The sequence below is a fragment of the Chrysemys picta genome, chromosome 3, assembly GCF_011386835.1.
Source record: "Chrysemys picta bellii isolate R12L10 chromosome 3, ASM1138683v2, whole genome shotgun sequence".
Lineage (NCBI taxonomy): Eukaryota > Metazoa > Chordata > Testudines > Emydidae > Chrysemys > Chrysemys picta.
Genome location: NC_088793.1, coordinates 120,023,070 through 120,051,032, shown reverse-complemented (window position 1 = coordinate 120,051,032; position 27,963 = coordinate 120,023,070). Strand labels below are relative to the sequence as shown.

At 44.0% G+C, this 27,963-nt stretch overlaps 1 protein-coding gene across 1 annotated transcript in view; it reads right to left on the bottom strand.

Annotated features, from left to right (window-relative positions):
* The window catches only part of FNDC1 (fibronectin type III domain containing 1), a 133,087-nt gene extending 111,092 nt beyond the window's left edge, over nt 1-21,995 (bottom strand). The window contains exon 1 of the mRNA XM_065590375.1: nt 21,651-21,995. Within this exon, the coding sequence (XP_065446447.1) occupies nt 21,651-21,747 (97 nt within the window). The 5' untranslated portion in view covers nt 21,748-21,995. The remainder of the gene's footprint in view (nt 1-21,650) is intronic.
* Between the last annotated feature and the right edge of the window lie 5,968 nt (nt 21,996-27,963).

Genomic DNA, 27,963 nt, shown 5'->3' with positions numbered 1-27,963 from the left:
GAAGTTGTCTGTGCAACAAGGTGGATCCTGGCTTGCTTCTGCTACAGACCGTGTCATCCGCTACCCAACTCCCAGCCTTGTTCCCAGTTCCTGACTTCAACTCTTCCCTGTTCCTGGCCCCAGCTTTGTTCCGGGCCCTGAACCCTGTCACCCTGATTTCTGACTGCTCCAAACCTAAGCTATGGCTCTTTGACTTCTGACAGAGTGCTGACCCTGGGCTTCAGTTCCCATTTCCTGTCTGACCCTGGCTCTGACTTTCAGCTCAGATACCTAGCTCCTGACTCCGGATTTGCCCATTGGCCTTTTGTTCCTGAATACTATGCTAACCACCAGGCCAGACCACTGATACTAGTCTTCCACAGTCTTTGACACTAACCATTAATAAGTTCAGGAGTACTTGTGGCACCTTAGAGACTAACAAATTTATTTGAGCATAAGCTTTCGAGGGCTACAGCCCACTTCTTCGGATGCACAGAATGGAACATATAGTGAGGAGATATATATACACATACAGAGAGCATGAAAAGGTGGGAGTTGTCTTACCAACTTTGAGAGGCCAATTAAGTAAGAGAAAAATCTTTTGAAGTGATAATCAAGATAGCCCAGTACAGACAGTTTGATAAGAAGTGTGAGAATACTTACATGGGGAGATTGTTTCTAATGGCTCAGCCATTCCCAGTCTCTATTCAAGCCTAAGTTGATTGTATCTAGTTTGCATATCAATTCAAGTTCAGCAGTTTCTCTTTGGAGTCTGTTTTCAAAGCTTTTCTGTTGAAAAATTGCCACCCTCGGGTCTGTTATTGAATGACCAGACAGGTTGATACAATCAACTTAGGCTTGAATAGAGACTGGAAATGGCTGAGCCATTATAAACATTGAATCTACCTCCCCATGTAAGTATTCTCACACTTCTTATCAAACTGTCTGTACTGGGCTATCTTGATTATCACTTCAAAAGATTTTTCTCTTACTTAATTGGCCTCTCAGAGTTGGTAAGACAACTCCCACCTTTTCATGCTCTGTATGTGTATATATATCTCCTCAATATATGTTCCATTCTATGCATCCGAAGAAGTGGGCTGTAGCCCACGAAAGCTTATGCTCAAATAAATTTGTTAGTCTCTAAGGTGCCTCCTGTTCTTTTTGCGGATACAGACTAACAAGGCTGCTACTCTGAAACCAACCATTAGTAAGTTAACATTTGCCAACAGATATCAGTTCTTTTCTATTTTAGGAACAGGAAAATACTGCAGTGTGCCTCCGTGCAAAATGATGGCAAATTATGACTTTCTAATAGTGATCACTGTATCTAGTGAAGTAATCTACAGTATGATTTGCCTACCATGGTCCTCAGAAAATCAATTACTGTCCACACTGATCAGGGAGGCAGATCAGACATGGCCTGTTAGTGTGTTTTTTTATATAGAATCACAGAATATTAGGGCTGGAAGGGACCTCAGGGGGTCATCTAGTCCAAACCCCTGCTCAAAGCAGGACCAATCCCCAGACAGATTTTTGCCCCAGATTCCTAAATGGCCCCCTCAAGGATTGAGCTCACAACCCTCAGTTTAGCAGGCCAATGCTCAGACCACTGAGCTATCCCTCCCGAGTTTGGGTTAGTGGCCCAATGTGCTATAGGCACTTTCCAAACACACAGGCTGCTCTGTGTTCCATGATTGTCTTTACATGTCTGTTTTGCCTACCATCCTTTAATGCCATAGTTCAGCTAAGGCCTCTGTGCCTCACAGGCTGCAGCATTCACATTCATTCATGGCTCACTGTGCAATTAAGAAACATTGGTCTTTAGGTTGTAGTTATTTGGACATTCAGCTGGGTGCATTTTGAAATGACCATTCACTCAGCCTGATTTTCTACTGCCCTGCATTTATTGCCCTACATTTGTGTGAATGACGGCACGGCCAGTCATTTACATTGATGCAAAGTGGGTACCAAATCACAATGGCAGCATTTTGCACTTCCTTTGCTACACAAGGTGCACTGCAATGGAGAACTGGGCCCTCTCTGAACAGTGAAGGGTTTCACTTAGTAACCCATATCAGCAGCCATCATCACATAGAGAAAAAACTCTAAATTATTCAGGTCAGGTCAATAATAAAGCTGCTTAACTCATTTGAGGATTTCCCAGACAGCTGTGTGCAATTACCTGGATAAGAGAAAACACAGTTATTCAGGGCCAGATTCTGCCACCCTTATTCATGCTATGTAGCTCCTTACTCTGTAAATAGAGCCACTAGTTTCAATGGACATGCTCCTAGAGTGAGGTGCTAATCAGCATGAATGAGTGTGGCAGAATATAGACTTAATGTTTGCTTTTAGGGCTCACTGATACAAATTATTATTCTTTTCTTACAGATCACCACAGACATTTATGGATCTTTATGGATAAATAATGATCTAAGAAGCTTGCAATATACCTAAGATGGAACAAGCTACATGTGACATTGGGACAGAGGACTTCAAATGAAAAGGGGCAAGAAAGGAAAAAATTGGAAAGGGAGACAAGTCCCAGTATATCTTACAATTAATATCTGTTCTTGTTCTGCCACCAAACAGAAAGGAAATCTCAACCAATTATCCAGCTGACATTAAAGGAACTTGTCTTGTTTAGCCTACCAAAACAAAACTGAGAAGGGAAATGATTACTCTCAATAAATACACCAGGGGGTAAACCCCATGGAGGGAGAAGAGCTAGCCCCAAAGTTGCATTGGTCCTTTCGGCACCACTGCAAGCTCAGCTCAAGGGTCTTCTCAGTTGCCACAGGATTTTCCACAGAAGGGGACAAGCAGGCTCTAAGTTAATCTCAGTTCATCCTATTGCAAAGCAACTGACAATACGTCAGGAAGTCCTGTGAGATCTCAAAACTGAGATGGCTTTTCTAAAGCTATAAAGATACAAACATTAGTCATGCTTTTTCTTTACCAAAAATAATTCAGCTGGTTTTGATGTGTTAAAGAGTAAATGAACATTGCAGAATAAAAATAGAGAGACCCATTCTCCTCTGAGATGGTTAGCACTGCTCAGTTTCCCTGGAGTTGTCATTCCAGTAGGGATGGGGATCTGCACTCTGTGGAAGAAGCCCTGGATTCCACCCTCTGAAAACAAGGATACGCTAAGATCCATGCAGACCTAACAGAGGCAATGGGAATTCATGCAAAGGTTTTGCTTCTGCACTGCTGCCTGCCCTGCCCCTCTGCTCTCTCTGGTCACTGGGCAGCATGACTCCTTCAACAGCTGTGCCCAGAACCTCCTTGAGCCAGGGGGATCCATGCCATGGAGGGTGAAACCAAGCAGGTTACTACTGTGTCCTGGATTTGCTTCATTTGCTTAGTTTTCCTTTCTTCACACGACCCCACCCTGGGTCTGCCTCCTGTCGATCTGGATCACCTACCACCACAGGGTTGGGAATGGAAAGGATGAGGCAGCTATTCCCCCTTCCACTCATCTCACATGCCTACACAGATTTTGCTGCCATCCACTCACATGATTAGTTTAGACTGTTACAAGTGGTTAGATTACTGGGAACAAAAGAATGTTAAAAACTGGATTTCCCCACCACCATCACCCCCATTAATGCTCTTTCTGGTTCTGGCATGTTTAGTTTTCCAGCTGTGCCAGAAAATGTTTAAATAACTAAACATCCCTTTTCACTGAACTTTTTAAAATAAGTGATCTGAAATCCATTTCTGTCCATATTAGATTCCCATCAATTATGGGTTCCCAGGCCTGCTCATGAAATGTATTTCAAAACACAAGTAAAATAATACACGGTTCAGAGAAATCATAGAAATTCAGGGCTGGAAGGGACCTCAAGACATCATCTAATCCAGTGGTTCTCAAACTTTTTTTTTCACGGACCACTTGAAAATTGCTGAGGGTCTTGGTGGACCACTTAATGATCTTTCCAAATGTTATTTGTACCATTAGCTAACTATTGTAAACTTTTATCTGAAGCTTTATATAAAAAAACCTTTATAATAATTAACTTTTTTTGTTCTACAAATAAAAGCACACAACTCATATTTTAATATCAGTAGTCTTACCTTTCTAATGCGATGGACGTACCCTTTCTCCCCCACCGCAGCAGCCCCCGAGCTGGGGCTGGGAAGGAGGGGGACTCTCTCCCCCACTGCAGCAGCCACAGAGTTGAGGCTGGGAAAGAGGGCTGTCTCTCCTCGGCAGCCGCAACCCTGAAGCTGGGGAAAGTTGCCTCTTTCTCTTGCCACCGCAGCCCTGCACGTCCCAAATTCCCCCTACCCTCTCTTCTCATCCCATTGTCCGCTCCCATCTAGGCCCTATTCCCTCCCAGGCCACCACCTCACCTTACATGTTCATCTTCTCCAGGGTACAGGCACCTAATTAGTGGAGCCACGCCTGTGCAGCACCACTAATTAGGTGGGTGGCCCTTCGTTCTCTTGTGTGCAGCCGCCCAGGCGCACACCTTAGAGGGAACTATCCGCAGACCACCTGAATGGAGCTCGCGGGCCACTAGTGGTCCATGGACCACAGTTTGAGAACTTCTGATCTAATCCATCCCCTCATCTGGGGCAGAATTAAGTATACCTTGACAACCCCTGATCATTTTACTTTTGTTATATGTACTCCTTTTATCTGTTTAAACAGCTACTATGGTGCCGGAGTGCTATTACATCTAGGGAGGCATTTGGAACTCTAGGAGTAGCACTTGTTGGGCCACGCCACTTCTTTGATGTTTGATATTTGGATAGCAGCTCCTGTTAGAGCAGCTGGTTTGACAGGAGTTCTAGTGCCATAGGATGATGTAATATTTGAGACATCTAGTGGCAGTAGAGATGAATTACTATTGTTTCAAATTACTTGAATGGATCAAATTAAATGTAAAACCAACAAACCTATGACCCCAATCCTGCAAAGACTTACACACTTTATGCATTGTGAGTGGTCCCTCTGACTTCAAGATAAGCACTTTCTTAAGCCTTTGCAGAATCAGGGCCTCAGCTAATTCAGCAGTAAGGTTGCATAGTTTAAAAAAAAATCACAAAATGTCAGGAAATGCAAAAGTTAAGGTTCTGACAACAGCATATCCTATATATTTTATGCTGAACATTTTACCACATAAGCAGTGATATATTAAGCTACATATTTAACCAGAAAAAACAGAATATAAAAAACCTACATATGTGCAATGCAGCCATATTAATATTGCTGTTTGAACCATAAATTTTACATTTCCTAACTTTCTGTTATTTTAGCTGTGCAGTCTCCAAGGTGCACTAATTTAGTGCTTTGCATTTAGTTACCTAAAAAGAGGGGGGGGCTATATGTATGTACAGCACCCAGCATAATGGGGCTGTAAACTGGCTGATACCCCGTTGGGCTACTGCAATGTAACAAATTAATTAATTAATTAATCATCATCAATTATATCGATAATAAAAAATAAATAAGTTAAATAAATAGTAAACATAAATGACTTGTGCTTAATGATGTTTACACTTAAATGGTCCAAATTGGGCTTTGAAATTCACACCTGATTGGCATGAATGGAAAGTGGGAGGGGTGAGTTACTTATATATTGACGCCCTCCAGATCTATCTATCTATGTAACTACGATCTCTATCATCATAGCATCTGGAACTACTCACTACCATTAATTTATCCTCACAACACCTCAGCATGGCAGGGAAAATTTACTATTCTTATATGACAGGTACAGAATTTAAGGCAAAGGAGTTTGCAGGCTTGATCTGTTGAGGCTGCATATATGCTTAAGTTTGCTCTCATGAGTAGTCCACACTGATTTCAGTGTTTACCAAATCATGACCTTAGTGACTTGTCCTAGGTGTAGTCAATGGAAGAGTCAGGATAGGACCTCATATTTCCTGAGGTGCAACTTAGTACATAAACTCCAAGACCATTCTTCTCCTCCAATGCAAGTGAGCTGACAGCTTTGCATCAAGCAGGAACAAATGTGTATTATGATGTCACAAAGAGAGAAGGCCTTATTATGTTCTGTGATCTTTCAACCACGTAACTTTGTTTTGGAAAGTTTCAAATATGAGAAAACTGTGGGTTATGACAAACAGCTTAGTGAACTTAAGTATATTTAAAAAAAAGAAAAAGTAGAAATTAAGATTATTAGGTTAAGTAAAATTCTCTTTTTAAAAAACACAAGGGGATTTGGATGCCTAGCTGCCACTTTAAGTGCCAAAGTCTAAATCTTAGATCCTCAAAACCTCACTCAGCTGCAGCCTAACACTGTAGATGCTTAAATTCCCTAGGCACTGAATTTTTCACCAGCAAAGTCCCCAAGCCACCTAAATTTCTGCTAGCGGGCATGCGCACAGACATCTAAGTCCTCACACTGTCAAGTTGCTTGGTGCCTAACCCTTGACTGAGTCCTGATAAAAATTATGTTTGTTTAGTCTGGAGAAGAGAAGACTGAGAGGGGACATGATAACAGTTTTCAAGTACATAAAAGGTTGTTACAATGAGGAGGGAGAAAAATTGTTCTCGTTAACCTCTGAGGAGAGGATAAGAAGCAATGGGCTTATATTGCAGCAAGGGAGGTTTAAGTTGGACATTAAGAAAATCTTCCTGTCAGGTTGGTTAAGCACTGGAATAAATTGCCTAGGAAGGTTGTGGAATCTCCATCATTGGGGATTTTTTATAGCAGGTTAGACAAACACCTGTCAGGGATGGTCTAGATAGTATTTAGTCCTGCCATGAGTGCAGGGGACTGGACTAGATGGCCTCTCAAGATCCCTTTCAGTCCTACGACTCTATGATTCTAGGATACGATTCACAAACTAGGCATTCCCTCACCTATCCCAATCCAACAAGCATTTTCAGAGGCTACCTATGAGAACAAGCTCTGCACAAAACACAGCTGCTGGAGGAGGAAATGTCCCTCAATGACCCAGTGGCTAAGACGATCCCCTGATGTAGGGTTGCCAACTTTCTACTTGCACAGAACTGAACACCCTTGCCCTGCTCCCTGCCCCGCCCCTTCCCCAAGGTCCCGCCCTCCACTCACTCCATCTCCCCTCCCCCCGTCGCTCACTCTCCCCACCCTCACTCACTCGCTCATTTTCACTGAGCTGGCTCAGGGGGTTGGGGTGCAGGAGGGGGTGAGGGCTCTGTCTGGGGGGGTGCGGGCTCTGGGTGGGGCCAGTAATGAGGAGTTCAGGGTGCGGGAGGGGGCTCCGGGCTGGGGCAGGTCGTTGGGGTGCTTCAGTTGTGAGGGCTCTGGCTGCGGGTGTGGACTCTGGTGTGAGGCCAGGGTGTAGGAGGGTGCTCTGGGCTGGGGCTGAGGGGTTCGGAGGCTGGGAGGGGGATCAGGACTGGGGCAGGGGGTTGGGGCATGGAAGGGGATCAGGGGTGCAGGCTCCAGGCCGTGCGTACCTCAGGCTAATCCCGGAAGAAGCAATAGCATGTCCCTCCTCCAGCTCCTACATGGAGGTGCGACGAGGTAGCTCTGTGCACCACCCCCGCAGCTCCTATTGGCTGCAATTCCTGGCCAATAGGAGCTGCAAAGCCAGTGCTTGGGGCTGGGGCAGCATGCAGAGGCCCCTGGCTGCCCCTATGTGTAGGAGCTGGAGGGAAGACATGCTGCTGCTTCTGGGAGCCGTGTGGAGCCATGGCAGGCAGCGAGCCTGCCTTAGTCCCGCTGCACCATCCATCGGACTTTTAACGGCCCGGTCGGTGCTGACTGGAGCTGCCAGGGTCCCTTTTTGACCGGGCGTTCCAGTCAAAAAACGGACACCTGACAACCCTACCCTGGTATAAGGGAGACCCAGCTTCCAGTCCCTGCTCTAATACTCCAGCATATCCTATAACCCAGTGGTTAGGGCATTCATATGGGAGCTAGGAGACTTGGCTTCAAGTCCTTACTCGATGTCAGGCAGAGTGGGGATTTAAATCTCTGTCCTGAGTGAGGGCTCTAACCGCTGAGCTAGAGGGCATGGCAGGAGTGGGGAGCATGATCATCACTATTTTTCTTAAGAAAGGGCTGTCCTGGTTTAGGCACTTAACTCCAGGAGAGGCTTCATGGCTGTGAATCCAAAGTGGAGGGAGGCATCTAACTCCCTCTGAATGCTGGGGCTCAGGCCACACCATTCTGCTCAACATTTCCTACTGGCTAGCTTAGGCAGCTCCCTGCTCCAGCACTCTGGCTTGTGTGGATCTCTACTCTTAGGCCACTAACTCTCCCCATGCACTGTATAGGGAGGCTGGGCACCTAATTCAGGGCTGTCGATTCCGGAAAGCAGCAGGACACCGAACGTTAGGTGTTGCAATGCAGCATCTAAGTGTCCTTTGTGGATCTAGCCCAGGGGTTCTCAACCCCGGGCCACTTGTGGCCCCAACAGCAAACAGCTGCGGCTCATGCATGATGAGAAAGCCATACAGGTAGTACATATATTGTGTGGATGCGGCCCACATAACACAAAGAGAGCTGCATATGCAGCAGACATGGCAAACCCGTGGGGGGAAAAAAGCAGAAATTGGGCTTGGTTTTGGCTTAATTGGCTTGTGAGTTGCTTGTTGGCAAGTTTTTAGCTTGTAGCTTTTTGGACTTGTCGCTTGTTGCGTGTTGTAGCTTGCTGCTTCTTTTTTTTTTTTTTTTTTTTTTTAAATCAGCTCCCGGCAAGCAGGGGCAAGCCGGGGGAGAGAGTCAAGGATGCACAGCGGGCCCACCACAGTCCCAGACTGCACGCCAGGGGGACTCTAGTCACATAGAGTGTTGGGGTTCTTAGGGATTGGCTTGTTTGGGCCTTGTTTTGAAATGGGATTAACTTGATTTTTGGCTTATTGTGAAAGTCGAGGTGCTTATTTACTGTGTGAAAGTTGGCAACTGTGATATGCAACCCAAAATAGTAAATAGGCTGAGAACCATTGATCTAGCCCAATGTCTACATTGTGACCCTAAATGACTTGGTAGCATCCCTTTAAAGCCCAATTCTATCACTGACTATTTTGGAACTAATATAAGTGCAACATCCAATTCCATAAAGGGAACTGAGAGGGGTGGGTTTTTTTTTCCCACTCTATTTCGCTGAATTGCCTTTTAGGGGCATTTTATGAAAACAAGGTGGAGGAAGTTCATAACAGGATAAATGATCAGGATGTTAAAATGCCAAATATAAAGTGGAATTAGACAATTAGACAGTAGCTTACTGTTTATGGTTACAATATGCAAGCTATTTAAAAGTTTAATGCACCAAGTTTTAAATCAACGTACAGTAATTGCATATTTCTGGTGGGAATCTTTGAACATTCCTCACATTCATTTTGCCACTGAGAAAGGCATTCTTAAACCACTATTACAGTTGACCTCCTCAAAAGGCCTCATCCAAAATCCATAGAAGCCAAATGGAAAGAGTCCCATGGACTTTGGGTCAAACCCACAGTAAGTAGCTCAACAAATTCATTGTAGGCTTTTCTAGGGTTCTTGTCATTGTACTACCTTACTGCCTCACATACATCACTGCATTAATCCTCCCAGCACTCCAGTGGGGACGGAAATATTACTCATTCCATGTTAAAAATGGGGGAGCTGAAACACAGAAAGATTGATTGGATGGTTTGCCCAATGTCACTCCAGAAGTTTGTAACCAAGCCAGAGATTGAAGCAGATCTTCTGAGTCCTAGTCCAATGCCTTAACCACAACTGGGCCCTTGATACTAGTCAGATATGTACATTAAATAAAAACAAAGCACAGTTAAAACTATGTTAAAGTCTCAGTCAAATGAAGCCAGACACGGGGTTATTTCTGTCACAGACATTAGCACTTGCTTTATTCATGCAGTAACTTTAGAGAGAAGAGAGGTCAAACAGATGATGAAACTGTGAGAAGAAGCAGATCAAAAACTCAATGGAAAGGGTCACAGCAAAGAGAGTTTAACGCTGATCATGAAAGACACAATGGCCCTGATCTTGCAAAGGGCTGAGTGCCTTCAGTTAGTCCTGCAAGCTCTCTGCTTTTCATTCCCACAGCTTCTCAGTGCCTACTCTTATGTGCTGTCTGCAAAGAATTCACCAGTAAAAAACCCACAGATATGTAACTGAAGTTGGCATCGCTTCCATATATGATGCAAGGGAACATAGAACGACCACACTAAGTGAGACCAGTGGTCCATCTAGCCCTGTGTCCTGTCTTCTAACAGTTGCCAGGGCAATGAACAGAACAGAGGGAATGAACAGAACGGCAATTTTGAGTGATCCATCCCGTGTCATCCACTCCCAGCTTCTGCCAGTTGGAGGTGTAGGACACCTGGGGCATGGGGCTGTGTCACTGACCATCTTGGCCAATAGTCATTGATGGACCTACCCTCCATGAACATATACAGTTCTTTTTTGAACCCTGTTAATAGTTCTGACCTTCACAACATCCCTTGGCAACAAGTTCTACAGGCTGACTATGACTTGTGTGAAGAAGTACTTCCTTTTGGCTGTTTTAAACCTGCTGCCAATTAATTTAATTGGCTGACCCCTAGTTCTTCTGTTAGTGAAGGTGTGATGGGTTGGAGCCCCCCATCCGGTGTGTCTGATATACTGGGGTCCCACTGAGCCTGCTCGTTCCACCAGCCTGGGCTTCCTCACCCTGTCCTTGCTGTGCCAGGCCCTCAAGCCTTCTCTAGCACACACACAGGTAAGGCCACACCCAGCTGCAGACAGAGACTGAAATCAGCTCTGTGTGGGAGGATTCAGCTCGGGGATTTACCCAGAACTCATATGCACACCTGCTTTGGAGTGTAAACCCAAAATAATATTGTCTTGCGCTGTATACAGAGATCTGTACAGCTCAAGTTCATAAAAATTGCCCCCTAACTCAATGTGGAGGGAGATATGCACAGCTTTTTGCCCCCCCCCCCACATGAATTGCACAACCTGGGTTTTGAAATAAACAAAAAATAAGTTTATTAACTATAAAAGGTAAATTTTAAGCGATTACAAGAGATAGCAAACAGAACAAAGCAGATTACTGTGCAAATAAAACAAAACACACAAACTAAGCTTAATACACTAAAGCAGTGTTTTCCAAACTTGGGACGCCGCTTGTTTAGGGAAAGCCCCTGGTGGGCCAGGCCAGTTTGTTTACCTGCCGCATCTGTGGGTCCGGCCGATCGCTGCTCCCACTGGCCGCGGTTCGCTGCTCCAGGCCAATGGGAGTTCCTGGAAGCAGCGGCCAGCATGTCCCTCGGCCCACGCCACTTCCAGCAGCTCCCATTGGCCTGGAGCAGCGAACCGCGGTCAGTGGGAGCCGCGATCGGCCAGACCTGCGGACACGGCAGGTAAACAAACTGGCCCAGCCCGCCAGGGGCTTTCCCTACACAAGCGGCGTCCCAAGTTTGGGAAACACTGCACTAAAGAAAAAAATTACAAATAGTAATTTCTCACCCTAAATGTTGTTTTAGGCAGGTTGCAGAGTTTCTGTAGTTCAGAGTTCCAGTTATTTCTCTTCATGGGCTAGACCCCTGTCTCAGCCTAGACTCAACCCTTGCCTTTCCCCAGCTTAGTTATTTTTTGCTTTTTCCGGTGTTTTCAACAGTCTTCCTTCTTGGGCAGGGAGGCAATGGAGAAGAGCTCTGATTGACTCACTTCCCAGCCTTAAATAGAATTTACATAAGGCGGGAATCCTTCGTTTCCAGTGTAAAAATACCAGCAGTGTCCAAGGTGGTACTCCGTACCAGGTGACATTATCACATGACCTTGCAGTGTTAAAGCAACCATGAGACAAGGTTTATTTGAAATGTCCACAGGAAGGAACTCCAAGAAGATGAGTGATCAACATCTTCAAAGACCCATTGTCTTTCCTCCCCCTGGCTCATCCAGGCTGATTGCATACTGTCTGGTAGGCGTTTCTCAGGTGTAATCACAGTTGTAATTGTTACATAGTCAATATTCCTAACTTCAGATACAGAAATGATACATGTATACAAATAGGATAATCATATTCAGTAAAACATAACCTTTCCAATGATACCTTACATGACCCATCTTGCATGAAACATCTTAGTTATACCATATTCATATCATAACAATATTTCTATGAAGAATATGGGGTGTAGCATCACAGAAGGGGTAAATAATACTCCCTATTCACTTTCTCCACACAATTCCCGATTGTATAGACTTCTATCACATCACCCCTTAGCCATCTATTTTCTAAACTGAACAGTCCCAATCTTTTTAATCTCTCCGTGTATGGAAGCTATTCCAAACCTATAATCGTTTTTGTTGCCCTTCTCTGTACCTTTTCAAACTCTAATATGTATTTTTGAGATGGGTGACAAGAACTGCATGCAGTATTCAAGGTGTGGGAGTAACAGGGATTTATATAGTGACATTATGATATTTTTGTTTTATTATCTATCCCTTTCCTAATGGTTCCTAACATTGTTAACTTTTTTGACTGCTGCTGCACACTGAGCAAATGTTTTCAGGGAACTATTCACAATGACTCCAAGATCTCTTTCTTGAGTGGTAGCAGCTAATTTAGACCCCATCATTCTGTATATATAGCTGGGATTATGTTTTCCAATGGGCATTACTTCACCCTTATCAACATTGAATTTCATCTGGCATTTGCTTGCCCAGTGACCCAGTTTTGTGAGATCCCTTTGTAATTCTTCACAGTCAGCTTTGGACTTATCTTCAGTACTTTCGTATCTTCTGCAAATTTTGACCCCTCACTGTTCACCTCCTTTTCCAGATAATTTATGAGTATGTTGAACAGCACAGGTCCCAGTACAGATCCTTGGAGGACCCCGCTATTTACCTCTCTCCCAGTGAAAACTGAACATATATTCTTACACTTTGTTTCCTATCTTTTAACCAGTTACTGATCCATGAGAGGACTTTCCCTCTTATCCCACAACTGCTTATATTGCTTAAGAGACTTTGGTGAGGGACCTTGTCAAAGGCTTTCTGAAAGTCCAAGTACACTATATCCACTGGATCACCTTTGTCCACATGCTTTGTGACACCCTCAAAGAATCCCAATAGATTGGTGAGGCATGATTTTCCTTTACAAAAGCCATGTTGACTCTTCCCCAACATATTATGTTTAGCTATGGTTCTGATAATTCTGCTCTTTGCTATGGTTTCAACCAATTTGCCTGGAATTAAAGTTAGGTTTACCAGCCTGTAATTGCCAGGATTTCCTCTGGAACCTTTTTTAAAAAATAGGTATTAGCTATCTTCCAGTCATCTGTTACAGAGGCTGATTTAATAGATAGTTTACATACCACATTTAGTAGTTCTGCAATTTCATATTTGAGTACCTTCAGAACTCTTGGGTAAATACCATCTGGTCCTGGTGACTTATTACTGTTTAATTTATCAATTTGTTTCAAAATCTTCTCGATCAACATCTCACTCTGGGACAGTTCCTCAGAGTTGTCACCTAAAAAGAATGGGTTGGGTGTGGGGATCTCTCCCACATCCTCTGCAGTGAAGACCAATGCAAAGAATTTATTTAGCTTCTCCGCAATGGCCTTGTCTTCCCTGAGTGCTCCTTTAGCAGCTTGGTTGTCCAGTGACCCCCACTGACTGTTTGGCAGGTTTCCTGCTTCTGATGTACTTTAAAGAAATTGCTGTTTTTGTGCCTTTAACTAGTTGCTCTTCAAAGTGTTTCTTGGCATGCCTAATTATACTTTTACACTTGACTTGCCAGAGTTTATGCTCCTTTCTATTTTCCTCATTAGGAATTGACTTCCAATTCTTACATCATTTTTACCTCTAACTGCCTCTTTTTCTCTGCTGTTTAGCCATGGTTCCTCGTTGTTGTTGTTGTTTTGAATTGAGGTATATATTTAGTTTGAACCTCTATTATGGTGTTTTTAAACAGTCTCCATGCAGTTTGCAAGCATTTCAACCTTGTGACTGTTCCTTTTAATTTCCATTGAACTAGCTTCCTCATTTTTGTGTTGTTCTCCATTTTAAAGTTAAATGCTGCTGTGATGGGTTTCTTTGGCATTTTTCCTCCACAAAGATGTTAATTACGTTATGGTCGCTATTACTGAGCAGTTCTGCTATATTCACCTCTTGGACCAGATCCTGTGTGTCACTTAGGACTAAATCAAGAATTTCCCTTGTGGGTTCCAGGACTAGCTATTCCAAGAAGCAGTCATTAATGGTTTCTAGAAATGTTATCTTTGCATCCTGTTCTGAGGGGAAATGTACCTTGTCAATATGGGGATAGTTGAAATCCCTCATTAGTATTGTGTTTTCTGCCTTTGAAGCCTCTCTAATCTCTCTGAGAATTTCACAATCACTGTCACCATCCTGATTAGGTGGTCGATAGGATATTGCTACTACTATTGTTCAAATATGGAATTTCTATACATAGAGATTCTATAGTCCATTGAGTCATTTGGGATGTTTACTTTATTTGACTCTATGCTTTCTTTCCCACATAGTGCCACTTCCCCACCAGCACAACCTATTCTGTCATTCCTATATATTTTTCGTACCCTGGTATTACTGTGGCCCATTGATTATCACCATTCCACCAAGCTTCTGCAATGCCTATTATATCAATAGCCTCATTATGCCAGCACTCTAGTTTGCCCACGTTAGTTTTAGACTTCTAGCACTTGAATATTGATGAAATTGTATGCAAGTGCTTGTATACATTTGCTTGCCTTTACATGTAATATTAAATGGGACTCACTTACATTTGACTGTTCTTCACTAGGTCCTCCTACCTGTACTTTATCAACTTCTTTCTTACTCTCCTTACTAGGATATAGAGTTCCTTCTTTAATGAATTAATCCCTAAGGGATATCTCCACATGAGCCATGTGTTCCTCTGCACTTGTCTGCTTTCCCACAGCCCTTAGTTTAAAAAATCCTCTTCAACCTTTTTAATTTTACATGCCAGCAGTATGGTTCTGTTTTGGTTTAGGTGGAGCCCATCCTTCCTGTATAGGCTCCCCCTTTCCCCAAAAGTTCCCCAGTTCCTAATAAATCTAAAACCCTCCTCACTACACCACTGTCACATCCATGCATTGAGACCCTGCAGTTCTGCTTGTCTAAGTGGCCCGGTGCGTGGAACTGGAAGCATTTCAGAGAATGCAACCATGTAGGTCCTGGACTTTAATCTCTTACCTAAAAGCCTAAACTTGGCCTCCAGGACCTCTCTCCTACCTTTCCCTATGTCACTGGTACCTTCATATACCACTACCACCAGCTCCTCCCCAGCACTGCACATAAATCTATCTGGTTCTGTTTTGGTTTAGGTGGAGCCCATCCTTCCTGTATAGGCTCCCCCTTTCCCCAAAAGTTCCCCAGTTCCTAATAAATCTAAAACCCTCCTCACTACACCACTGTCACATCTGGATGTCACACCCGGCAGGCAGTTCACCATGTGGTTCTCCCAGTCATCACAAACCCAGCTATCTACATTTCTAAAAATCAAATCCCCCATTACTATTCCCTTTCTCTTCCTATTAACTGGGGTTCTCTCCCCCCGAAGGGTATCCTCTATGTGAGAGGATACCATGAGATCATACGGAAGGAGGGTCCCAGTTATGGGATTCTTTCCCTCTGCTCTTTTTTGCTATGTAAGCGTACAATGCAATTGCTCAGGTAGGGCCTGTTTGTGGAGCAAGATACTACACCTCTACCCCGATATAACGCTGGCTTCGGGAGCCAAAAAATCTTACCACTTTATAGGTGAAACCACGTTATATAGAACTTGCTTTGATCCGCCGGAGTGCACGGCCCTGCCCTCCCGGAGCACTGCTTTACCGCATTATATCCAAATTTATGTTATATCGGGTCGCGTTATATCGGAGTAGAGGTGTATTTAGTATGAGTGTCAGAACCTGGCTGGTTTATACTGGTCAGCTGGGGGTCATTTCAGAAAAAAGAGTCAGGGCAGGGATCCTCTCCACATATCACTGACCCACTGAAAGGGGGAAATGGGATGGTATTTTGTCTTAGCGTAACTAACACTATCTTGAGGGCCTGGGAAGGGTGATTTTAGTGTCAGGAGTGGTACCACATCAACAGCCATGGCAAACTAGGTTTTCTATTTCCACACACAACAGATACTGCAATGGTATCTGAGACTACAAGTCCCTCCTCGCTGCCTCACTGATGTGCCTGAATCTTTTCCAGGGGCAAGGGGTAGGAACCACATCTAGATATTTAAGGTATTATTTTAGTTTATATGCCAATTCAGGCCTTGATCAACACAACAAAGAAGTAGGGAGTCAATTAATACCCATGAAAGGGGCCATATGGCAATGACAAATCAGGCTCTCTGTGCCCCAGATAGAGAACTCTCTGTAACAAAGGAAAGGGTTATCTCCCTTTCCCTTCCAACTCCAAGATATCTCATGCATACCAATATAATACGGTTCACGATCACTGTATTTCTGTGGTGGTTTCATGCTTTAAACCCGGGCATTAGGTAAATTGTTAACATTTGGGATAAGGCATATGCTTCTCTTATTTATTTGTACCTTTCCTATACCTGAAGAAGAGCTCTGTGTAAGCGCTAAAGTTTGTCTCATTCACCAACAGAAATTGGTCCAATAAAAAAATATTATCTCACCCACCTTGTCTCTCTGTCTCAATCTTATTTATATGTACAATATAAACAACTACTCTGCTTTGGTTTACTGGGTGTCAATTAATAGAATTATTTATGTTTAAAATCTATGGCCCTGAGCCTGCAAAAACTTACAACCTAGTGTAGTGCCTACCACCATGAGTAATCTCACTGAAGTCAACAGGACTCCTTCTCAGGAACATTACACTCAATTAGTATTCGCAAGGTTGGCCTCTTATCCTTGCAACAGCTGACAGATATGTTAAGAACCACTGACCCCTCCAAGAAACCTTTGAAAAACAGTCTATTTAATTCCAGAAGAACACAATACCCAAAAAGGGCTGTTGGACTATAGGAACAAGGATTATTGTGGGATGACCAAAAGACGTGAAGACTGAGTAATGGTAAAACAGCTGTATGGAATGACAAAATATGAACAAGCTCCACAATCCTCAAAGGGTAATAAACCTTGTTTTATGAAGAGCTGGGCTTTGATGATCAAGTTTCAACCTGAAAGAGAGTGATTTAAAATACAGACTTCTCCAAACCACATTCTAATATATACTTGGTTTTATATGGAAGTTCCTCTGGGCTCTTTTTCCCCACTGGTCAGTGTCGGGAGAAGGTTAGACTAATTTCCTTCCAACATGGTTAAAGTTTAATTCTTGGCTCTGTAATAATTAAATGACATTTTTTTAAAAGAAAAGCTATCTGTTTATATAATAATCCTTATGTGCCACATATTTTTGTTTTGGGTTTTTTCCCCAGCAATTCACTATTACTTCGGGATATTGATCTAACACCTCAAAGATATTTAGGATCTGGGCCATTTTCATTAAAATATAGGCCAACGTTTTCAAATTTAGGCATCTAAATCCATGTTGAACCACATAAATAGCAGTGGCCTAATTTCCAAGGCTGGCGAGAACATGTAGCTCACCTTGATTCATTTGGCTACTGAAAATCAGGCCACTTTTACTTAGGTGCATAAATATGAATGTTGGGGCCTAATTTAGGCCCCTACATTTGAAAATATTGGCCACAATTTTTATTTGTGAAGAGTTTATCTGCTTCTGCTACTTAATCTTCACTTGATGTCAGAATCCTCTATACCTGACATCATCATTATTCCAATAGCAATCAAGTTATGATGTCCCAAACAGAGTTTCATGGCTTCAAGTGTATGATGAACAGTGCTCTCCTAAAATCAGAGATTGTGACTTCCTCCAGATTTTCTAGCAATAAAGATCCCAGTTCAGCAAGGTACTTGATCATATGGCTAACATTAAGAAACGGAGTAGTCTCATTGACTTCAATGGGACCACTCACATGCTTAAGTAACTTGCTGAATTGGGGTCAAAGAAACGAGAAGTGAAACACAAAATATAACATATTGTAGGAGGAATTAGTCTGATCTACAGGGTATCCAATCCTGTGATTCTATTGCAAATCTCTCTATATTTCATGTTTTTCTTAAAGCCCCGGTTCCTGGAGTCAAGTGATTGCAGGAAAATCCCAGATTTCAATTATTTTTAAAAAGTAAATCTATAGACTACCTGGTTGCAGAGAACAACTTAAAAACATGAACACTAAGGCTCAAAAATCAGAAGGTAAATCAAAAGAATCCAACATTTGTTATTTTAAAAATCTTATTATTTCTAAGCCAATCATATAATTTTGGGGACCTGAGTCATGATTTTTGCACACTTGGTGTTGTCACCACTGGATAGAGAAATGGTTTTGAGTCAGTGTCATTGAATATTTAACTACTGTACAGCAAATACATGTTTATTATTATAGTTTTCAAAAATAATTTAGTATAAAAGAATTAAACTGGATTCTTCATAAAGTAGAGGCTTAACTACATCTCACTTCCTTGGAGGACCAGTCCATCATCTCTTAACCTGTGCAAGTGAAGTCAAAATGCTCTTCAGTGACCACAGAAGTGTCTAGGATATAGCCAAAATTTGGATTATGAACATAGGGGTAAGCAACAAACTTGGGGCTCTAATAAACAGAGAAAAATAAATGAACCCATCTTCAAAATTGTGTTGGTATATTCAGTGTTTTAACTCCTCGCACCTCCATAATTAATACTTCTCTCCAAAAATTACTGCTTATTTAGGACACAGAAGCAAAAAAAAAAAAAAAAAAAAGATCTCCCTTGTGAATAAAGAAAGCAATCATAGTCCAAAATTAATAAAACTTATCTCAAATTACACTGGGAAGCCCTAAATCTCCCATCTAGCAGCTACTCATCATTACTACCACTTTCCACTGTTGTAAAAACTGTAGGTTCCTTCATGGGGAGGGAAAGCACAGTAGCTACCATAGCTAACTGTACAATGCGAAGGTTGACAAGATGTGTCATGCTGCTGCAGTGCTGTTAGTGCCCTCTGAAGGCTACCAGAGAAAAAGAACAGCATTTCATTCCCTCATGCAGTGCCGGACTGAGCTTCCTGATATGAAGTCAGATCAAATATCTAAGCTGTTCATAGGGGAGAAATTAATAACTAACACACCTAATGTGCTATTGAGCTTTAGGAAGTAGATTTAAGTGTCAGATGTGCAGTTATGAGAAGTCACATATGAAACAAATATTAAATGATGTCATGGTCTGTGCACTGGCCATGACCTGTCTAATTAGAAACAGAGTCCATTGGCAGACACAGGTGCAAAAGGGGAACAAAGTAATGACAGATTCAGGGCAATGGGGACAAGCTGAAGTGCAGGAAGTAAGTGGATCCTGACATTTAAGAAAAAGAAAAGCATGATGGTTTCACCTGCAGCGTTCAGAGAATCACAGCGCTTTCATTCTGTACAACGTTTGTGAAAGAGGATCACAACCAAATGAAAATAATTCTGATTTACCAAACAGAGGCCCAACCTAGCAGTCCTTATTCAGGCAAATACTCCTGTCTGAGTAGAGACTGCAGGTGCCTGATTTTTACTTACCCTCAAATTAGAGCATGATTACACTATTGGGCCAGACTCCTGGGCCCTGTTCTGGAGGGGCCAAAGAACTGCTGGCCTACTGAGGATTTCCCCTGAATGGGGAGAATCTCTGCGTGACTGGGGGAGAGGTCCCTGTGGGGCTGAGGAACTGGAGCATAGCACAAGCATTGCTTCACTCCAGTGATCTCAGGCTCAGAACAGTCCATTGGTGCCATAAGCAGCTGCACACAACTTAGAGCAGTTCTGAAACTGTGTAAAGTAGGCTAAACCCACCCCAGCTCTCCCTGGACCTAGGAGCTGCAAACATGGCACAAAGCCACCTTTGCCTTCCCAGTCTCCCAGTCCTGCCCCGAGCACAGCTCAGCCAGACCACACGGACTTCAGCTGAGCTTTTACCTCTTTACACTGATGAAAGTGAGAGAAAAATCAGGCCCTATGTTCAAGAATGGGATGTGCGGAAACTCAACTCCCCTTAAAATCACTGCAAAGTAGGATGGACAAGTTAGCATCCAATAACTACAGTAATAAAAACGACCAGGAATCGACATTAAGTGCAATAGGAGGGAACGAGTTCTGACGTAGGGTATTAATTTTGATCATGAATGTCCTTTCAGCTGGAGCACTTAATTGCCTTGGCTGTCTCTGCCACTAGCTGAATGCAGCTCCATCACTGTTCTCTTCAGAACCGAATGATGGGTTCTGCTGCTGGAGACAGTAAATGTTTTCCAAGGAACAGATTAAACAAATCATCAGTCCCATGACAGCTTCTATGGGACATGGGGATAAAACATTTTTCAGCTAATTTGATTTATTTCCCCAAATATATTTGTGCTAGTTTGGCCCTCTCTGATCTGGCCATCGTTTCAACTGTAAATTCTGTGTTAATGTGGTGGAGATAAGCCATGGTTTGAGGCTCCGAAGAACGATCCAGCTAAAACATTCCACATATCTGGAGTGATTTATAGTGTGTAAGGCAACTGGGAAGTGGGGTGGGTAGCACTGGGAAATGTGACAGAGCTCACTCTGCCACAGCAAACAAACGTGATTCCAGAGGAACATAGAGAGGACAGTGGAAGGGAGAAAATAACAGAGAGCTACAGGTGTTTTAGTCATAAAGACACGGAGCTTCTGCCGCCGAAACAAATGTCCTTTCAAAGAATCAAAAAAAAAAAACAGATCAAAGTTGCTTCTGAGCAATAGAAGACTGAAATACATTAGAAAGGTTCATATCCTTGCCACATTTATAATGTGGGACACATGATTTAAGGCCTTTGTAAATGTTAACCTGTGACAGACACTCTTTGCTCACTTCCAAGGTGCATTTTTTTAAAAGCCACAACCAAGTACTTGATGTTGCAATTAATATAGAGATCCCTGAAAAAATAAATCCCCAAGTAAGTAGGGCTTTCTGACTTTGTCATTTTAATTATATCCAGGGCACAATCAACACACTAAATATCGTTGTCAAATATGTGCCCCCGGGCGAGCCTGCCTGAAAATTGCCTCCACTTAGCTGGAAATAACTAGTACGAACACATACTGCTGCCACGACTTCCCCTCCTGCAAACCGAAGCCATCCCTAAAACACACACAGGCTTCGGAGGGTGAGAACATCGGGAGGGGAGGCAATCAACAGTTTACACACCCCGGCAAATTTTGATCACAAAAAGTATTTTCGATCACTGGCATGGCGAAGAGGAGGCGGATGAAGAGCTGACCTCCCAAGTACCTGCGTGGGAAGTACATTTTCCCGGTTTCCAAGGCACAACTGAGCTGTAGGGTTGCCCCCCGCCCCCATGATTTAAAGTGGGTTTTGTTATTTTCCTTTTGGAGTGAGGGGTTTTGCCACGTGGGTCTCCACCTCACACCCCTCCGACCTGCTCCATCCAGACCGTCCCCACTGATCGGGACAGCGCCTGATCTCCCTCACCCTGAGGGCCCGGCTGTGTTCATTTCACAGGTGCCATCCACTTCTATAACACACCTGTGCTCCATGCAGCCCAGCGCCTCCTCTTCGCCCTGCCTGCCCCGAAGGCTGCCCGCAGGGGTGGGGGGAGAAGCGCAAGGCAATGGCACACTCCCTGCCCCCAGATCAACCGCACCGCGCCTGGAGCCGGGGAGGGAGACGGTACCTGGGGCCGCTGGGGAGCCGGAGTGCAGCAGCGCAGCAGCGAGGAGCAAAAGCGCTGCCCAGGGCAGCCGCAGCGGAGCCCGGGCTACAGCAGCCATGGAGCCGGTGTGCTCAGGAGTCAGTCCCGGCGGCGCCCCTCACTCCCGGCGGGGCGCGTGCGACAGGGTCTCGTGGCGCGGAAGAGGCGCTGGAACAATCCCGCGCGAAGCCTGCCGGCTGCACCGCAGCTCCCCGCCCAGCCCAATGGCACTGCTCAGCCCCGCTGCCGCTGCCTTCGAGCCTCGCCACTTCCCTTCATGTCGAACAGAGCCGCGGCAGCCGCTCCGCTTCCCAGCGCCTTCCCTCTGTCTCCTCCTCCTGGCGCCCAGAGAGATTGCAACAGGAGGCCGGGGGAGGGAAGGAGCCGGCAACCTGCTTTGATTTTTTCCCCACCACTCATTGATTTATTGGCAAAGGGGGAAGGCAGAGAAATCTTCTCTCCGCCCAAAACATTGTCTGTCCTCTGCGTTGTGGCTTCAATGTTCAGTCACTTCCACTCCAAGGAATTTATTTCCCCTCCTCCCTGCTATTTTTCCTGGGCATTGCATTGTCATTAGTTAAATCTATTCGGAGTCCAGACACACACGCTCCATCTCCCTTCTCATCGCTGAGACTTGAGGGCCTCCAGTCTCTCCCTAGCGCCCTCCGGGACTCCCCACACCAGTCCTTGCTGAAGGTCTCCAGGTCTTCTGAACCCTCCAGAGAATTCCTGCCTCCCCCTCCGATCTGTGACTTGCCCCCTCTATGGGCGATGTGACTGGTTGCCACTTGCCACAAGCAACAACCAAAAGGCAGTTTAAGAAGCAGACTACTCTACCGAATTTAGGGCAGTCAAGAAAAATCCTAAAATTAATATTCCTTAATTGTTTTTACAGATCACCTTTCAGATGAAGTAACTACAATTGTACAGTTATCTTGATGAGGGCAGAACCAGTTTAATGGCTTTATAATCCTCTCCGTGACCTCGATTCTGTGAAGACTTACCTATGCTAAATTTTACACTCTAGGAGTAGTCCCAATGATAGTCCCTGGAGATACCTACAGTTAGGCAGTGCTTATGTCTTTGCAGGGTCAGGATCTGTATTATTTTCTATCTTTTTAGGGCACCTGTGAGTCAGATTCCTGTTTGCTTTAACTCCTGCTGCACAGTGAACAGGAATCTTGGGAGTTTTCCATAATGACTCCTATCTCTTTTTCGTCAAGGGATACTGCAGATTCAGAGCTCAGTATGTACACAGTAAGAGGTTTATAGCGTTGCCAATGTGTATTATGTTATCTATATGGTGTTATACTGTGATGCTCCATCCCCACATCGACGTGAGGGTTCTGAGTCTTCCACTCTTTTCATCAGCCAAAATAGCTATCATCCTCAGCCATCGTCACCAACCCAATGTCCACTTGCTCTTCCAAATCATTACGGGCTAAACTGTCTCTCTGTCTTACACAGCTGTTGAGGGAAACAGAGGGAGCAAAGCCTTCTCCAGTCTCCTGGCGCTTGGACTTGGGCCTGGTATTCAGTGTACCCCCAGTGTTTCAGCATGCTTCTCCCTCCCCAAGGAAGTAGGTGGGGAATGAGTAAGAGCCCAAGATCTGCCCCTAGTGTGCTGGTCAGGGGTGCGGAGGGAAGCATCCCTATACAATGTGTTGTAACTTACTTCCCCTCAGGAACGAAGGGGAGTATGGGAGGAGCGGTGTCATCACATTTCCTTCCCAAGACTCCTGCTGCAATGGCACAGCTATACTACACCCTGCCCCTTCCTCAGGTCTGAGCCTTATGGCTCAATCTGGCCCTGCCAGTCTAACTTTATTAGCTGTATTGTTTGTCTAGATTTACTTAGGTGTTGCGCTTCTCTGGCTTTGGTTATTGGACCTGCAGTGGGTCCCAAATGAAGATGAGACTCACTGGGCTGTAGTTAGTATCAGAGGAGTAGCCTTGTTAGTCTGTATCCACAAAAACAACGAGGAGTCTGGTGGCACCTACTAATTTTCCTTTTGTGGGAAATAAACTGGGTGTTAGCTATATAGCAGTCCTCAGTAATAGTCCCGGGTTAAGAGGGCACGTTGCAAATATTTAACTGTTTCTCTGGTATTGGAGAACTTGAACCTGCACACCCCGGTGCACATCAGTAATCCTTACACATGTGAGAAGTCCTAGCGGGTTTAATTAGGCTACCTGTCTGAGTAAGGGTTTGCAGAACTGGGCCTCACTTCATTTCCATCACAGTCTGGCAGGAATAACCTTTGGTCCTCACAATTTACTTCATCTGAGTTTCTTAAGTTTCTCCATAAATTCTTCCTTAGAGACTTCAGAGAATGACTTTAGAAAAGCAGGATTGCTCATTAAAAGTTCCCGTCTATGTTTTCTGTTTATGCAAAATAATTCATCTTTATGGTGACCTCACGCTCTTAGGAACCAGGCCTACTTCCATTGAAGTCAAGAGCAAAGATCTCATTGAAGAGCCCTGAAACTGTAAACTCTTATCTGCTACTTGTTCTTTATATTGCTGAGCATACTCTCAGCACTCCGACAAAACACAGAGTAATCATTTCCTACCTCTTTAATTGTCCCTAGACAAAAAAGCCCCATGGCAGCAAGTCTCAGAGCCAGTGGTGCAAGTAGAAATCATTTCTTGCTGGTACTGCACTCATGGGAGGGACACAGGGGGGACACATGACCTCCCCTGCCATGACCCTCCATGTGACTCCTCCCTGCCCCGCCCCCAGCTCAGGGCCCCTATGCTCTCCCAGTCCCCTCCGATACCCCCCTTACCTGTCTAAAATTTTACAACTGCATCTGTTAACAACTGCATCTGCATCTGTTTAACAGATGATGCTTTGGGCCCCTGGTGCCACCTGTACTTCCCGATGTCATTGAGGATCCAACAGCACCCCAAATTGAAAACTTCTTAAATGAAAGAAGGATAGGAAGGACAATCACCCCACTTTCCCTTCACACACTATCAGTGCCTCCCTTGAGTTTGTGCCTTTGTTTAAGTTTGTTAGCATATATATTGTGCTGTTAAGAATAAATAGGATTCAGTGAACATTTCCTAGTCAGGCTAGTTATTCTCCTTCTCTGGTAACCACTGCCAGCTACTGAGGCACTGCTCCCCTGCTCCAGCCCTCCCACCCCCTGCAACAGAATGCTTACAACTGCCCTCTTCCCAGCTAGATTTTCTGCTGTTGGGAGCCTTCTGCCAGGATCTGCATCAGTGAATAGGATCCCTAGTATGTACCCATAAATTATTGGGATGATGACTAGTAATTTGATTATTCTTCTACTATTTAAGGTACTTCATTTGTTGGTGATTTACTTCTGTATATAATTAGCATAACATTTATTTTACACTAGAGTGTTTTGCAGACCCACAGATTGTGAAATGGCATGGAACTTACATTCTGGATGTTCGGCCAACACAGAAAAACTGCGAGAAGCCACAATTCTGAATCAGAATTTGAAATCTCGGAGTCATGCAGTCAACATGTTTCTTCACTGACTATATGCATCTCAGCATTTTAAAGCAATATTGTTATGGCTCCAGGTTGAGCTGTCCCATTGCCCTCTCTCTCTCCCAGTCTCTCCATATGCAACATCTTTCAAATGACAGGCTTACAGGCATTCTCAGCATTCTCCCAAGCATCTGCTTTACTCCTACCTTGGGCAGTCGGACAGGTGTCATACTGCCTCAGTTTCCCCACTCTTGGATGGAAAGTGATACACAGCATGCCTCCGTTGTGTCTCAGTTTCAGCCACAGTATCGCTCAGCTCTGCCTGAATTTCCTTGATAAGAGCAGGCAGTGAATTGGCTTCCTTGGGCACTGACTCTGTCCTCAGGGAGATTACACTTGAGCCAGTGTGATCACATCTCCCCTGTAGGAATGGGTGGAGACCCTCCCTCCTGCCGTTCATGTGCTTATTCACAGATGCTGCTGGAGAAGCCACTTCCTTCCCATCAAATGCCCTAGCCTCATTCGTCTCCTTTCCCCACTGTGGCAGTAGGGAAAGGAACAGAGTGTAGCCCTGTCCCCCCAACCGTGTCCTCTGGTGGGGCTACGCCAGCTGTGGTGGGGCTAATCTGCCAGCATGTGGCTGTCTGGAAGCCCCACACCTTTCTGGTATCCTGTACCGGCTAGAAATTTCTTGTGGGTACGGTGTACCGGAGGGTACTGCCATACTTGCACTCCTGCTCAGAGTCTAGGTCAACTAACTCAGGCTTGCAGGTCTCACACTATGGGGCTAAAAATAGCAGTGTGAACATTCCCACTGGCGCTGGAGCTTGGGCTTTCAGATCCCAGCTCACCGAGTTTCAGAGCCCAGGCTCCAGTCCAAGTGGGAACATCCACACTGCTATTTTTATCCCTGTAACAGAAGACCTATGAGCCCAATTCAGATGGCTCCTTCTCCCAGCTCATACCTAATTTACTGGCTGAGAGGCGAGCCTTGCCCCACCCTCTCTGCAAGGCTCCAGGCCCTGAAAGATACTGTAACAGGATCTCTTCTAAATATTACTTTTTCCTGGGACCTCTTTCCTCTCTCCCCATATTCTTTCAGGCTTTATGTATCAGACCACCCCAAACTCTTAAAGACCCATGCCAGGTGACAGGGAGGACTGACCAAGAGGTAGTACTGTTCTTAAGCTGTAGACTGCCCTATCAGAGATCCAACCCAAACCAATTTACAGATCTCAATATTTGGTCCAGGGTTTTAATTCATTTAAATGAGTGTAGCTCAGTGGGAGCTGATCCTGCAAGGTGCTGAATGTCTCTTGCAAGGCATTAAGGGCCAGATTTTTAAAGCCATTTAGTCACCTAAATACCATTAGGCCCTAAGTATTCTCAATTTCCATTGACTTCGATGTGTAATGAAATTGCATGGGAGCTGAGGCTTCTCAGCTGAATCAGGCCCCATATCTGCTCTTAAAATAAGAGCTTTCAAAAGGACAAACACCACAACACACAGTTCCAGTTGGAAAAAGAGTGGCATCTGTTTATGTCAGAAAGAGTGAATCCAAGTGGAGTTTACAAAATGTAAAGGTTTTATTTTTTCTTCCAATATTTCTTTATTGCCTACCCAGTGAAAATTGCAGTCAGTCTAGGCAGAGGTTTGCAGTGAGTAGGAGTGGAGTAATGTGTCCCTAATAAAACCATTTAGTCTAATTGCCTTTACAAGCTGCATAGCCTTGGAAAATATTTTTGAAAAGACAAATAGAATTCTGTAGAGAGTGTGAATATGCGATAAATCAACCTGGATGCCATGTCTGAATGAGTATGGACTTGTTTCTATGGTAATGTGGAATTTGTTTTTTCTCTTTTACCTTGCCCAGGCCAGTGAGGGGAAAGGTTGTATTGCCAAGGCATTTTCCATAATTATATATCAGTACATTTTGAATTAGTGTAATATCTAGGATTAAGATGTAGCCCTACCTAAAATATACATTTGGGGTTTGCTAATACTCTTTCTTTTGTCTATGGAAATAATTCCCCACACATGAGGACAGATAAATAATAAGCACATGTTGCAAAATCCTACTATAATGTCTAGATCAGAAAAATGCAACATTTTAAAGGTTACGTTTCCTTGATTTCTAAAAACACATTGGGGCAGATCCTCAGATGGTGTAAAATGACACAGCTTCACTGAAGTCAATTAATCTCTTATATTCTTGATGTCAGCGGAATAGCTATCCCGCGGGTTCCCCAGGGGTCTGTACTGGGGCCTATGCGATTCAACATATTTATAAATTATCTGGAAAAGGAGGTAAACAATGAGGGGGCAAAGTTTGCAAACTATACAAAATTACTCAATATAGTTAAGCCCAAAGCATACTGTGAAGAGTTACACAGGGATTAGTGAGTAGGCAACACAATGGCAGTTGAAAATTAATCTTGATAACTGCAAAGTAATGCACGTTGGAAAACGTAATTCTCAATTTCCATTGACTTCGATGTGTAATGAAATTGCATGGGAGCTGAGGCTTCTCAGCTGAATCAGGCCCCATATCTGCTCTTAAAATAAGAGCTTTCAAAAGGACAAACACCACAACACACAGTTCCAGTTGGAAAAAGAGTGGCATCTGTTTATGTCAGAAAGAGTGAATCCAAGTGGAGTTTACAAAATGTAAAGGTTTTATTTTTTCTTCCAATATTTCTTTATTGCCTACCATTGGATCATATTATGCCTTTCTATGCTAGATTGTAGAGCCGATTATTAAATATTTGTTCCCCAGGTAGATACTTATAGACTGTAATAAAATCACCTCTTAATCTTCTCTTTG